The sequence below is a fragment of the Dermacentor silvarum genome, chromosome 10 (genome assembly GCF_013339745.2).
Source record: "Dermacentor silvarum isolate Dsil-2018 chromosome 10, BIME_Dsil_1.4, whole genome shotgun sequence".
Classification (NCBI taxonomy): domain Eukaryota; kingdom Metazoa; phylum Arthropoda; class Arachnida; order Ixodida; family Ixodidae; genus Dermacentor; species Dermacentor silvarum.
The window spans coordinates 103,881,333-103,896,278 of NC_051163.1; the positions used below are offsets into that span (position 1 = coordinate 103,881,333).

At 45.5% G+C, this 14,946-nt stretch overlaps 1 protein-coding gene across 1 annotated transcript in view; it reads left to right on the top strand.

The window, feature by feature from the left end:
* Positions 1-14,946, top strand: part of LOC125941082 (uncharacterized) — a 31,942-nt gene that overhangs the window by 2,367 nt on the left and 14,629 nt on the right. The window contains exons 2-4 of the mRNA XM_049658012.1: positions 7,440-7,527; positions 11,280-11,416; positions 11,484-11,551. Coding sequence (XP_049513969.1) covers positions 7,440-7,527; positions 11,280-11,416; positions 11,484-11,551 — 293 coding nt within the window. The remainder of the gene's footprint in view (positions 1-7,439; positions 7,528-11,279; positions 11,417-11,483; positions 11,552-14,946) is intronic.

Here is a 14,946-nt window from a genome sequence, read left to right on the forward strand (position 1 = left end):
GAAACTTAATCATCTAATTTATTTTGAATATATTCCCGGCAACGTCTTCTTTTTTTTTTCTTTTTTTGTTGTCTTCAACAATTTATCTCTGAATTGCAAATTGACATTTATGAAGAAAAATGCCTTATAATAATTTGGGTGTTAGCTCAAGATGATTATTTTGCAAATATCGGCATCCGTGTTCTTATAAATCTTAGGCGACAATTTTCTGCTATTTTGCGTGTACTTAGTATCGTTAGCGTCATAAAGAAAGGCGAGAAAGAGGAAGCGCAGGGCTGCACGTGTCAATGCAGCGCACCGCTTGCCGCACACTCTAGCAACAACACTGCCTAAGACGAAACTGCGCGAACGCGCTCGTGCCACTGCTCCCGTGTTCGTCGTCGTCTTCTACAGGTGGCTCCGATGCCGCTCATAATTTCAGCGCAGAATTTCACTTCTCTTCTGTCGTCGTAATGGGGAGGCCGCGTTTACGGGAGTATGAACCATTGCTTGAGGAGCTGTGGACCATTCATTGTCTTACGTGATGGACAGATTTATTTTGAATCAATTTATTTTCGAAGAATCGCCTGCGGCAGTGCGACAACAATGGACTACGGGCGCATACCGTCAGTGACGTCGTTGTTCTCTCCCTCGCAGCCCAACCTGTGTATAATGTCTTTAATAAACACAATGACGCAACCAATAATTGAGAAAGTTTTTAATGAACCACCGGGATTAATCCAGTGATAAACACCGGGTCCGCACTTTTCAGCTTCTCTGGTTATACATCTGTACGGAGGGCTTGGGCGGAGATTTGTTTTTCATTGTTTGGCTCTGTAAAATACAATGCAGGGCATCTTTACCAACAAAAGTTTAACTAGACCCGAGCAGACAGCATCTAAATTCGTTACGTCATGGAGAGCTGGTGTGGCAGGCAAATTCGAGTGCTTCGTTGCAATGAGATTTTTGTTTTTGCGTTTTTTTATGGCTTAGAAAGCGTCGTCGAGCGGTAACAGTTGGAATTTTAGTGTTGTGAAAAGGTAATTTTTAAACATAGCTGAAATCATTCTTCTTTTTAGTTTTGCTTGAAAATTCGTTATTCATCAATTGAAAACGTTGATTGTTGTCTGTCATGCGCCGGGACGCTCATTTGTTCCTCCTCCTGACAAACTTACACATGTGCCAGCTATAAATTAAAAAAAAAGGAAAAGAAAACGGATATACGCATTGCTACGCCTCACGCCACTGCACCCCTGAAGGAGGAGCCTGTCTGGATGTAAAACGTCGGGTTTCTAAAATAAACTTAGATTGAAGTTATATTTGTCTTTAATTCGAGTCGATAACACTAGGCAGCTTGTCGCCATGGGGCGGGGTAATATTCATTGTGCCGAACCAGTTCGCGAACCGGTTCAGTGCAGCGAATGGTTGCAGGAACCGTTCCAAATTTTATTTCTCTGAACCGGACCTGAACCAGAACGAAGTAGAATCGCGTTGAATCGAACTCGAACGGTTAATTTTTTCGCTTCTACATCCAGGTGTGAGATACGACGATGTTACCAATAGTGTTTTGTTTGCAGTCGCCTTGCGCACGCTGGTGAACTTTTCTGTTAGCATTGTTCAGCTCATATCAATAGCCTATATTTATAATTACTAGAATGACTGTATAAGCTCCAATGTCAAATTGTGGATCGCCTTCAAAAACATAATATTCAACAGTTTCGGACCCATTATAGTTTCTCAAATTACGATGCAAGTTCGATAAAAGCTCCTATTATAGTCTGTTTGCAAGCGAGTCTTTTGCACAGACTGGTATAGTCCCTGTGTTAATGCTGCACTTCTGCGAAGACAGTACGCCAGGACAATAAGCTATTGGTGAGACGGAGACGCTGTGCGACTTTTCTGTGCCAGAATTTCTACTCTTGTTCAGTACTAAATTTACGTCTTCAAGTTTTTTTTTGTCAGTTACCTTTATTTCTGTATGCTGTCTCATGACTCTTGCACTGCCTTTAGGCTCTAACTTGCGCGATGTTTTTGATAAAGGTTTAAGCGAAAACTGAGATTGTAGCAAAAAATGATAATTGTTTCGTTTGGCATGGTCGAGATATACCATGCCTGGTGGGTGAAGTGTGCATCTTGAGTGCGACTTGGTTAGTCGACGTACAGGGTCTAAAAAAACGTAATTATAATAAATCAAGACGTCCTCCCGCGCTTCGACGACATTTGTGTATAAACTCTGTCAAAAAATTATAGCGTGCAGAACGGCAGAGATTGTCACAAAGGATGTGCCGTTGTGTCATCAAACCTTCGTTCAAAGTAATGAGCCTAGCACTTGTATACCAAGAAGGAATAGAGCGCACACGCTGTGCAGACTTCTATATCCGCTTATATTTCAAGCAATAAGACAAACTCAAATTCAGCTTTCAACTAATGAACATTTGGAAGGAGGACAAAAGAGACAAATTTAGCACAAATGGTAGTAGCAACTACGGAACACTCAAAGCAAGCACCATCGATTTAATCTGGTAGGGGTGGACGAGGCACCACGTAAGACTTGTAAAAGATGATAACGGTCATCTACTATTCTAAAGATACATCCAAGTCCCAGCAGCTTTTTTTAGGAAGATTTGCTCAATGCTTCGCAACATCACACACGTTCCATTATAGCAAGCGCTCTCATTGCCTTTGGATTCTTAGAAACAGAGACTCACAGGTGCAGAGCAGGCAGTGTGCTGGTAAAGGCGGCGCCGCCTTTTTCTTAAAAGAAACTCCGGGCTCTCGTGCTCGAATATTTATGCAACAATACTCTTTTGGCGGATACACTCCATTCCGCTTAGGAACAGTGGACAACTGCCGAAGACGCACAACATGCCAAAGCATTGCAGCTGTTTCTTTGAAAAACAATCAACCGTCCCCATACCGTTTTATAAGGACAGTGAATGTTACACTGACGTTTCACTTCGTGAACGCAGGTTACGCGCAACCGTATAAGGACGTCGCGAACATGCACAGCGAGCAACACGAGGTCGAAGCACAAATGAAAAGCGCGCGAACGCGGCGGTTCTTTACTCCACCTCCTGTCGCATTTCTCCTCAGGCGCTCGCGTCCCTCGCGGCCACAAACATACTTTCGCTGACTTTCGCGAGACAGGGCCATCTACGCTTGCGCGTAAGAGAAAAGAAAAAAAAATAACATAAATTCTGCAACGTGTAGCTATCGGTATTGTACCCGAGGAGCCTCCTATTCCGTCCGTAAAGTTACAGCGCAGTCAATTGCATGCGTGCGGGCATCAGAAGGACAGCTTCAGAAAGACCTATACAACAGGCATGTTTGCGAACAACGAAGGCGACCAAACAAGTGATACGAACAGGCCAGTGCTATCAATTGATATTTGTCTTGAGTCGTATTGAATGTAAGGCAAACGACACGCTTCATTTGTGCTGCTTGTCTGGTGGGCAAAGAGAAATCGGTGAAAGAATATTTACAAGGCGTCTGAACAAGATCAGGAAAAGAGAGATTCAGCAAATAAAAAAATCGTCGGCCCTTGCACTCTGTGAGGACAGTTAAACAGCAAATCTAAAACGTGCGACCCCGGTGTTTATTACTGGGTTAATCCCGACGGTTCAGTAAACTATTTCTCAATTATGAGGTTACACACACGTTCGGCTGCGGCGGAGAGAACGACTCACTGAAGGTACGCCTGCAGTGCGCCGTTGTCGCTTGCGTTCGATGTCTCTATTTTGCTCGGCGGCATGGTCAGCAGCATTCACCCGCCACTGCCGCTTACGATTCTTTGAAATTAAATTGCTTCAAAATTAAATCTGTCCGTTACGTAAGATAATGAATGGCTTGTACCCCTTAAGCAGTGGCAATTCCCCCATAAACGTGGCGTCTCCATCACGACGACAGAAGAGAAGGGAAATTCCACGCTGGAATAATGAGCGGCAACACAGCCAACTGTGGAAGAAGACGACGACGACGAACGCGGGAGCAGTGGCACGAGTGCAACCCGAGGGGTGCTAACGAGCCAGCTGCGGAAGAAGACGACAACGCTCGAGCCAATGCTGATGATGATAGTTTTCTGTACGCAGGCGATTTCGCCTAGCCAAATACGATTTAGATTTGAGACTAGGCTTCCTCATGTACATGGCCAAGACATTCTGCCATGTGTCTCGCCTTGCACTATGATCCAATAAAAAAAATGTCACACTTTCGCTCAAATGGCGAAGCATCGATTGCGAAAGCCATTCATTAGAGAGCTGTACGAAATAAGGTTATATCTGTCTTCTGCATATTCATCTTCAACCCCACTCTTACACTTTCTCGGTCAAGATCCTCAATCATTTGTTTTAATTCATTCCCATTGTTGCTGAATAGTACAATGTCATCTGAAACCCGATGATTGCTGAGATATTCGGCGGTGCTCCTCACTCCTAACCTTTCCCAGTCTAAGACCTTCAATATTTCTTCTAAACATGCAGTGAATAGCATTGGGGACATTGTGTCGCCTTGCCTGACCCCTTTCTAGATAGGTAACTTTCTACTTTTTTTTGTGGAGAACCAATGTAACTCTGGAGTACTTGCAGATATTTGCGAAGATAACGTATGCCTCCTGTACTCCTCGATTACGCAATGCCTCGACGACTGCTGGTATCTCTGCTGAATCAAATGCCTTTTCATAATCTATGAAAGCCATATAGAGAGCTTTATTGTACTCCGCAGATTTCTCGATTACCTGATTGCTGACATGGATGTGATCCATTGTAGAAAAACCCTTCCTAAAGCCCTTCCTGTCTTGGTTATTGAAGTCAAGTGTTGCCCTGATTCTATTTGAAATTATCTTGGTGAGTGGTTTATGCAAAAGAAGATAATGTTCGATAGCCTCGCAAGGGAACAAGAATTCAGGATCGCCAGTCAGCCTCTAGAGTCTGCAAAAGAGCACGTTTAACAGGTCAATTACTCACAGGGGACCCTGATCATGAGAAGGATATTTACAAAAGAATAAAATTGAAATGCAGTGCATACGGTAGACATTGCCAAATCCTGACTGGGAGCTTACCACTGTCTAAGAAAAAAAATTGTACAATCTTTGCATTCTGCAGGTGCTAACATATGGGGCAGAAACTTTGAGGTTAAATGCTCGAGAACAAGTTAAGCATCACACAAAAAGCGATGGAACGACCAACGTTAGAAAGGAAGAGAGTGGTGTGGGTCAAAAAGCAAATGCGGTAGCCGATATTCTAGTTGATGTTAAGAAGAAAAAATGGAGGTGGACAGGCCTTGTAATGCGTAGGCTAGATTACTGGTGGGCAATTGGAATTACAGAATGGGTACCAAGAAAAGGGAAGCGCAGTTGCGGGCGACAGCAAACTAAGTGCGGTGTGGAAGTCCGGAAATTCGTAGGCGCAGTTTAGAATAAGCTAGCGCAAGACAGGGGTAATTGGAGATCGCCGGCAGAAGCCTTCCTCCGGCAGTGGACAAAAATTTAGGCTGATAATGATGATGACGTAACAAGGTTAGTAGTTTTAGCGGCTTTGCAAAATACGGTAATGATTCGCTTACTAGTCACATTAACAATATGAGCCACGCGCGCCCGGCCAAGTATAAACAGATCTCACTGAATACCTGGGGACACTCCCTGTCGGAATGCTGGCGTAATGAAAAGCGGGAGCAGTGGCGAGCGAAAGCTACGTTCTGTCGTTAGCTTCAACGCGTCTTCGACACTTGCGATTCCGTGACCTTCAACACTAGGCACACTCGAACACAGCGCAGACGGATGCTGCAAGCCATCTCGGCACATGTACCTTTTATACCCGCCACAAATTACCTCCAAGATAGGGCCTGTCTGCGTATATTGAAAATCTAGAAGCCGCATCGCCTAGCAACCACGGTTGAGCGCCACTGGTTAAAATGGGGACGCTCGACGCCGCGATGACCTTGGCAACGGGTGTGAGAATACACCGCGCAGCTTAACGCCTAACCCAACTTAACCTAATTTAACGCCTGGCAACGTAGTCCGCCACGGGGAGTGCGTCGCGGGCACCAAGCACAAAATGGCGGCGCGTTGATACCAAGGAGGTTTCAACCCAACCTCTTTGGTTGCTACGGCTTGACATCATACCGTCGCCAGCGGAGTTTCTGCAAATCGCGTTCAACTGCTATTACTAGGTGCTGTGCCTTCTATATCTTCAATATACGCCTCGCCGGTTAGCGCCTCACCTGCCTCCCTTCCTCCCCCTTAGCACGCGCAGCCCCCTTCCGATTTCGCGCATATTGTAAAGTGCCTTTTATTGCATCTTAGAACGTTGCAAGGCGGCTGCGTGGTCACGAGCTCAGAGTCCTTGGGTGCGCCACTTCGCTCTCCTCGTCTTCGCTCGCTCGTCCAAACGCTGATATACAACACTTCCCCCCTCTAGTGAACCCCAACATATCTTAGTCAATTTTATGTTGACATGTTGAAATGTCTAGTCACTCCGGTGCCTTCATAACACGACCATAGCGACTGCGGGCTATACAATCGGGAATGGCTTGCGACTGTTCGGATCGCTGCGTTCTTTCGGGCGTCCCTGCTTCAGTGGGCAAATCCGGGTACGCATTAGGAGACGAGTCAGAAGCCGTGGGTGCATCTTCTGTCGGACGCTCGGCCCCTGAACTGAAGAATGGTCTTGTTGTAGTGAAACGATTGTCTTCGGGTGAGTGATTTCCTGGACAAGAATGCTAGGGTGATTCTTGAACTGCGTTTTCAATCAACGTATATCTTCTTTTCATCTGATCTACGTGACGCCTGTACCGCCTGCCATCCTGAGTCATCGTTGCAAAGGACCTCTTGCCACATTCTTCCACTACTACAGCGGGTAGCCAGGCGGGGTTATTGTTCAGTAAATTCTTTATCCACACCTTGTCACCATTCACGTAACCTTTTCTCATATCGTCCACCCTTCCCCTTTGGGTGTGTTTCCGGGGGTGTAGCGCATCCAGATGAGACGGAAGCTGCCTGCCAAACATTAATTCTGCAAGCGTCTTTTGCGTTTTGGTGTGCGGTGTCGTATGCTGCCTAAATAAAAAGCGTGACAGTCGGCAGGAGTGGCTTCCATCCGTCACTTTCTTGAGCGCCATCTTCGTTTCTGCAACCATGCGCTCCGCTTGTCCATTTGTGGCCGGGGGGTATGGAGCTGATGTTACATGTTTGATCATGTTCAATTTGAAGAAGTGTTGCATTTGCGACGAAACGAATGCTGTGCCATTATCAGAAACTATCACTTGCGGTATGACAAAAGTCGCGAAAAGCGATCGTAGCACATCCGTGGCTGCGGCAGTAGACTGTGACGGCACTTGTCTTACTTCTAGCCACTTGGAGAAGGCATCCACTACGATTAAAAAGCTCTGATTGTTCACCGGCCCTGCAAAATCAACATCAACGATCTCCCATGGTTCACTTGGACGGGTCCATTCCGGCATTACAGCTGCTGGAGGAAGATGGCTGTGCATCTGACATGTCTCACACGATCGCACCTTGGTCTCGATGTCAGCGTCCAATCCAGGCCACCACAGGTGACTGCGAGCGAAGCGTTTCATTGTAGTCATTCCTGAGTGGTTAGAGTAAAGGAGAGTCAAACACTCTTCCCTAGCCTCTGTAGGAAGCACAACCAGTGGGCCCCATAATACGCAACCACGGTGCGTAGAGAGCTCTTGTACCCGACTCTTGTAGGGTTGGAAGTGTATACTTTGCCATGACGCTGTTGATCCTGTTTGCAACCCCTTGTAAACTTGAGAAAGCGTGGAGTCTTCCACTCTCAGCCTTGCTATTTCCTCGGCAGTCAATGGAGGTTTGCGCAAACCTTCAATCATCATTACGTCACCTGGTGCCGCTAGCTCATCGACATCGGAAGCCAGAGGAAGTCGACTGAGCGCTTCCGCATTCTGATGTTTTTTTCCTTTTCGGTAAAGCAACTCGTAGTCATAGGCGCTCAAAATTATGCACCAACGAAGCATCCGGGGTGATAACACTTGCTGAATTTGCTTCCTAGGGCACATTATTTCAAGAAGCAGCTTATGATCAGTCACTATGAGTACATGCCGACCGGCAATGTACTGATGAAAATGCCTGACTGCAAACACTATTGCAAACCCTTCTCTGTCGAGTTGGGAGTAGTTTCTCTCACATTTGCCGAGTGTTCTTGACGCAAACGCTATTGGCAGTTCGTGTCCGTTTCCGTCCAACTGCACAAGAACTGCTCCTAACCCATAAGGCGAAGCATCACAGCTGAGCATCAGTGGGCGAGAGTCGTCGTAATGCGCAAGAACCGTACACTGACGTAGTGCGTCCTTAAGTTTGTTGAAAGCGGCTTTGTGTGGGGCTTCCCATTTCCACTTAGTTTCTGTATCCAATAGATGATGAAGAGGTTCGGCGATGGACGCTTTGTCTCGGAGGAACCGGCTGTAAAAACTTATCATTCCTAAGAATGACTGTAGCTCGGACTTGTTTGTTGGTTCAGGTGCACTCGTTATTGCCTCAACCTTTTCAGACGTCGGCTCAACTCCGTTAGCGCTAACTTTGTAGCCCGGGAAATGCACTTCGCGAACCGCAAATATGCAATTTTCCTTGTTCGCTTTGAGACCTGCCTGTTGCAAACGCTGCAAAACTGCTTCCAGTCGATCTAGATGCTCTTCAATCGACGCTCCCATGATGAGGATATCGTCTAAATAAGCGCTAACACCGGGTAGTCCAGCGAGAAGAGTATCCATGAAACGTTGGAATGTAGATGGTGAGGCCGAAGCGCCGAATGGCAGTCGTTTCACTGCGTACAAGCCTTTAATTGTGTTGATAGTCAGCATCTCCGAAGTGGCCTTGTCGACGTGCAGCTGTTGATAAGCCTGTGTCAAGTCAATCTTTGAAAAGATCTGTCCTCCTCGTAGAGTTGCAAGCAGCTCAGCTGCCGTTGGCAAAGGATACGCCATCGGCTTGATGCTTGCGTTCACTGTGCTCCTGTAATCCCCGCACAATCGTAAGGATCCATTCTTCTTCCTCACGATGACCACTGGCGTCGCCAAATCACACGCGGAGATTGGCTCAATTATGCCTTGAGCCTGGAGTTTTTCGAACCAATTTCTTCCTAACAAGCTGGCTCCAACTCCTCCAGTCACGAGCAAGGGTAGCTGTGCTTTGTTGTTGTTGAAAGATACATTGATAAGCACGGAGCCTAGGATGTCCAAACATTCTCCCGACCATGTCCGTAAAGCGAGCTTGCGTTCTCTTAACACCGGGGCGTCGTCAGGCCAGAGGCGAGAGAACGTCGCTCCACTTATTATAGAAAACGCTGCTCCCGAGTCTACTTCCATCTTGAGTGGCCGACCAGACAGTCGTACTGTCACGACGAACCTAGCTGTGGTTGTGATCTCTAGTCCTGTGTGAAAAACAGTAAGGAGGCCGCCTTCCTGTTCCTCTAAAACTTCATCCTCCTCTAAACGATGACTTCCTTGGTACTTCTGTGGTTTAGCCTTTTTCGACAGGCAAGCTTTCGCGATGTGACCAGCGACGGCTTAACGATGGATGCGTCCGAGGGCCGCTAAGTTACAGCACCCAACTGGGAAAGACCCGCCGTGGTTGCTCAGTGGTTATGGTGTAGGGCTGCTGAACAGGAGGTGGCGGGATTGAATCCCGACCACCACGGCCGCATTTCAATGTGGACGAAATGCAGAAAAAAAACCCTGTACTTACATTTGGGTGCACGTTAAGAACCCCACGTGGTCCAAATTGAGCCGGAATACCCCACTAAGGCATGCCTCATCATCAGATGGTGGTTTTGGCACGTAAAACCCCATAATTTGAAATTAAAAATAAATTCGAAAAGAAGTAACCACACTTTATTTACCTTCGAAAAAATTCCCCGATAACTTTCAACTTCAATGCAAAGTCCAAGTTGATTCTTTTCTTTACACTTGCAATGGCTATTGCTTGCGGAATATGAACTCACGAGTAGGCACTCAACCTACACAACGACGCCACGAAAATCGCAAAGAAGAAATGTTGACGGTCGAGGTAGCACGCGGACTAGCCGAACAGCTCGACGGGCTCAACTGACTGCACACACGACCCAGACGGCTGAATTGACTGCACATTCTCTTCACAGCCTCCCGGTTCCAGAAGTCCTCAAAGTGCCCAAAAAAGTACACTTTGAGGTCTCCGGTGTGGTGCCGCATTCGATATATCGAATGGGCTGGTAAACGGGTGTTCTATATACGCGTGAACCAGCCCTATGCATTGCATGGAATTTTCAAGGGGATTTTACACTTATTCGATATACAAAATATTTCGGTATATGAGGGTTCGATATATATGGGTTCGACTGTATTCGTTGTAACCGCGCTCCAGTGTATACACTGGCGCAGCCGAAGGCACGGTTTGACGATGACAAAGGGATGACCATTCAGAGTTGATGAAGTTATGAAGACGACATATCACGACGGCGCCGCGAGGACAATGTGAAGACGAATGTATAACCACGATGGCGGGACCACAATTTCATGATGAGAATTAGACAACGAGGCTGAAAAGACGATGATAGAACGAGCACGACTGCATCACGACGATGATACGACAACAAATGCATGGTGACAACTCTATGAAGACGATATGACAATGGCGTCCACGATTGGATGACGACAGCATGGTTACAATGAAGTGACGTTGATAGATCCACAAAATACATGCATTGTGTCAGTAGCCTGTAACACTAGTCAGTAAAACCGAACATCCCAATGCCGTGCACATATACTGGTAAAGGCTGTCAATGCGAACACTAGGGTGCGTTGTGAGGCTGCGCAGATATTCGTCTTATTCTCAGACCTGGTGTTCCGTAAAAGCTTGTGGTAGACTGTACGTGGTCTGCAAGAACACTTACTCTGCCTAGACGCGTGGAACGAGGTGTTGCCTTTGTTGACGTTCTCAATGAGTCGAGCTGTAGCCACGACTGCAGAAGCCGATGGAGTGATGCGTTATAGATATTGTCATATATTGCGACCATGCGCTCCAACCTCAGAGGCGGTGAGGACGAAGCGAAGATGCCGGAGAAATGTGATATATATCTACTTACATCCGGGCTAGCTGTAGCACAGCTTTGCAGTTTGCGGTTGTGTCGCGTTCTTTTTCTTCTCCTCGTTGAACTAAATTTCTAGACCCACACGAACCAATGTGGGCGCTGCATTCTGATATATAAAAAGGAGAAAATATACTCTGTCTAGGGGACCGTAAGCTTGACTACCGCAATGCTCTTTTTTATACTCTGGATTTGCTCGTTTTTCAGTTTTTAAACACTGATGAATGTATATGGACGCACACAACCAGTAAGGCAGCACAGATCCGCTGCAAGGTCGACAAAAAGCGGCTTATGCAACATCTTGTCATTTTTTTCAACCGATCCTTGTTGATAAACGGTCAAAGGTAAAGTTTTGTGTTCCCCCGTTCTATTTGGCTTTCTTCTAAATGCATTTCCGTTACTCATTACTAGGACAACCCATCAGCTACAGGGACAGTTTGATGGACAGCATACAGATCGCATGACTGTCAGCCCCGCAGGTATCGTAAATTTCTGTACTGGTCACGATTTATGCAAGAAACTTCCATCCCCTTGAAAATGCTGAAATATCGTTCATATTTACTAGAATCTTTCGCAAGCACTAACGACACCTTGCAGAGTAATGCTCATGGCAAGTCCTTACATGCACTCGAGAACCTTACGTGCGTGTCTTGAAGAACTATACAAGTCACAGAAATGATAATTAGGTGAATTCTGGATCACGTTATTAAGGATGTACTGGAGATTTTGAAGTGTGACCTAAATAGGGACAGAATGAGAATTGCTAAACATTTGTTTTTGCCTGCTTAGAGGCCTTATATAAAGAGCCTACAAAATTTTCCCGCTACTCTGGAATTATCAAGCATGGCAGAAATGATATATTTTAGGGAATCAGGGCCATATTATCGATGAAGTGCATCGAAAGTTTTGAATCTTTAATATAATTGCAGATTTTGTAAAATGTTCTTTACACGGACTTTCCTGAGTTTCGCAAGTGTATTTTGCAAACTGTGCAGGCAGTTTTCTCATGGTTCTTAATGAACTCAACGTGCCAAAAGTCCACATTTTGAGGGAGAAAGGGAAATATTATCCCTGACGAATGCAAAAAGTGTCAAGAACGTCAGATAATTATAGCCTCTGGCACAAAAAAAAAAACATTATGAAGCCAGTGCTTGAAAGCGTTATACGACCCTTATCAGATATGTTTTCAGTGTCTTCAAGCAGGTTTTTTTATTTAGGCCTTTAATTTTTTTCAACAATGTTTCAAAAGCGTAACATTTCAAAGTAATTAAGTATCATGTGCACAACTGCGAAGCTCGGCAATAAATAAGGATACCACAATTCTGTTAACGTCGCCTATTGACCATTTAGAGGGGAGAAAATTCATGTACCATACTCTTTGCTAGCGCGCGCTCTAAAGGACCCTAATAAAGTTTTACATCCATCCATCTATACTCTACTCTGAAATAAACTACTAAATATTGAATCTGATGTTACCAGAACTTATTTAAGTATTCGAAAAATTTAACGTAAGCTGTGAAATCGTACCTCACATTCGTCCACTTCAGATGCTCTAAAGGCATGTTGACACTGGGGTTTCCGTCTTCCGTCGGTTAGAGCGGTGCGGAATGCAACTTGGCGGCGGCGAGTTCCGCCAACAAATTCGTTTCCACAGCGATTGGTTCCGGGCCGATTTTGGCCACCGCTGCTGCCGGAATCATACACTGTGGACTAATGAGAACGTGAGTCAGGCGTCTTGTAGAGCAGGCCATTCCCGCCGCTGCCAATGACGTCCTTTCTTCTTCGGCAAATGCCTCTTCTTCTCCAGAGGCATAGAAAAAAAATTGGAGGAAGCTTAAGCTTCGCCTTTAAGAGCGGAACGCGATAGCATTATCGGGCCCCATTCGCAGCACATTTTTTTTAAATAGGGCTTCACTGAAACACCGAACGTGGGAAAGCCAGCTTACAAAGAACAAGCTTACACCGATCCCCTTAAATTTGGCTTCACTTTTAAACAAGAATGCAGTGCTGGGAAGACACTTTTCCAGGGGTAATATAAGTGGTCTTATACTAAAATGAAGGTCCTACACTTTTTTTATTATTTTATTAATTGTTTGGTATAGCCCCGACGCGTGCGCGTGTTCAAAACGCATTAGACAGGCGAAGTCCCATTTTGACCTGCCGAGGATGCGAGCGCCATCTGGATATCATTTTCGCAAGTAAACTACCCGAGTGCGCGGCTGTAGGTCTGGTAAAAATACTGGAAAAGGGGGTTGTGTTTGAGTTTCCTCATAACAGAATTATGTTTTCTCGTACATTAAATTTACAATCCGACGCCACCATGCCTGTCGGTTGCGGTTAAGTCGTACTTTACGATTTTTCTGACGGATTTCGCTATGAGAAATTCGATATATATAAATTTGTTCACCAAAATATTGCATCTTGTGGAGGGCCTGCGCGGTTGGGCTGGTTCGGGATGATGTTCTCCTTCACGAACGCCGACCTCGCACGCCGACGCCGACGCCGGATTTTCTGCGACACGGGACCACTAACGATTTCGCGTTAAAATGAGCTGGCCTGATAAGAGGCCCAGAAATATCGCTTCTTCGGCAAGGTGTCTCTTCGCGATTGACACAAAAACAAAGCACGCAATCTCGATGCGCGCCGAGAAAGCTTGGGCCTCTACGGAGATACACGGTACACCCGCGCGCGAATTCAAGTTAGTGCATACTGTGCAGATGGCACTAGTAACAAAATATTGCGGGAAATGAGTTTTGAAGAAAGGCTCAGGAACATAGATCAAAATAATTGGGCGGCCAAAGTGCACAAGAATGTGTACCTAAAAAACGTGGGCACAGAATGGAGAAAGAGATCAAGAAAGTTGGCAGTCAAGTACAGGGTAATTGAAACTAATCAGAAAGAAACTGAGAGAAAGAGAGACAGCGAATTGGATGCAAAGCACGGAAACCAAAATGACCAAGGAGATTAACAAGAATGAGAAAAAATAAAATAGAATGGAACATGTGCTCGATAACATGAAGGGAAGTGTCTTGCTATTTGAGACACGAGCTGGTTGCCTAAGCACAAAAAGATACCGGAGAAAATATCCGTAATTACATGAGGCATCCATATACAGTAGCAATAATCTGGGGACCACTCAGCACATCCTAATGGAATGCGAAAGAATTCACCCAGCTAGACAAGCACGTAACGTACAACTTCCAGAAGCGATTGGATTTAACATCGACAGAAGTATCCACCGGTAAGTAGTCGAAATTTACTGCATGCTCAACCATCCCTCTTGCCTCACCGTCACATGCTTTCCCTCGCACCCGTAGCATACGCCGCGGTGGCGCCATACGCTCGCACTTGGACTTTATACGGAAATTAGTGGAAAGAAAAATCACTTTAAGTGTCGATATAAGTGCCATCTCAATAAAATAAGATGAATAATATGACGAATTGTCATCCGAAGTATGCGCTTGAAAGTGCTTGAAAGCGCGAGTCAGCAGCTATCTAACAGGTTTCTCAGTGTCCTTGGGTAACTGTACGTAACAGCAAGCTTATTTTCAGTACATAAATAGCTTCCATTTTAGTGGCGATTCACGGGAGAAGTTGAAGCTTTCGGGCTTAATTATGATCGTTGCAGATAAATACTCTATTATTGTTTTCTGCCTACTTAAATGCATTCCCCAAGAAACCTGTTTTGTTTTCTTGTATCCTTGCTGAATAAATGAGACATTTTTTGGCGTTTTGGGCAATAGGGGGCAGGTTATTGGTGATGTGCATAAAAGTGCAAAGTGTTCAGTGTAATTGCATTTTTTCTTGTAAATAACGTGCACAGGCGCCCAAGAGAGATACGAGTGGTGCGGACTAGCCTGGACAACTATTACTG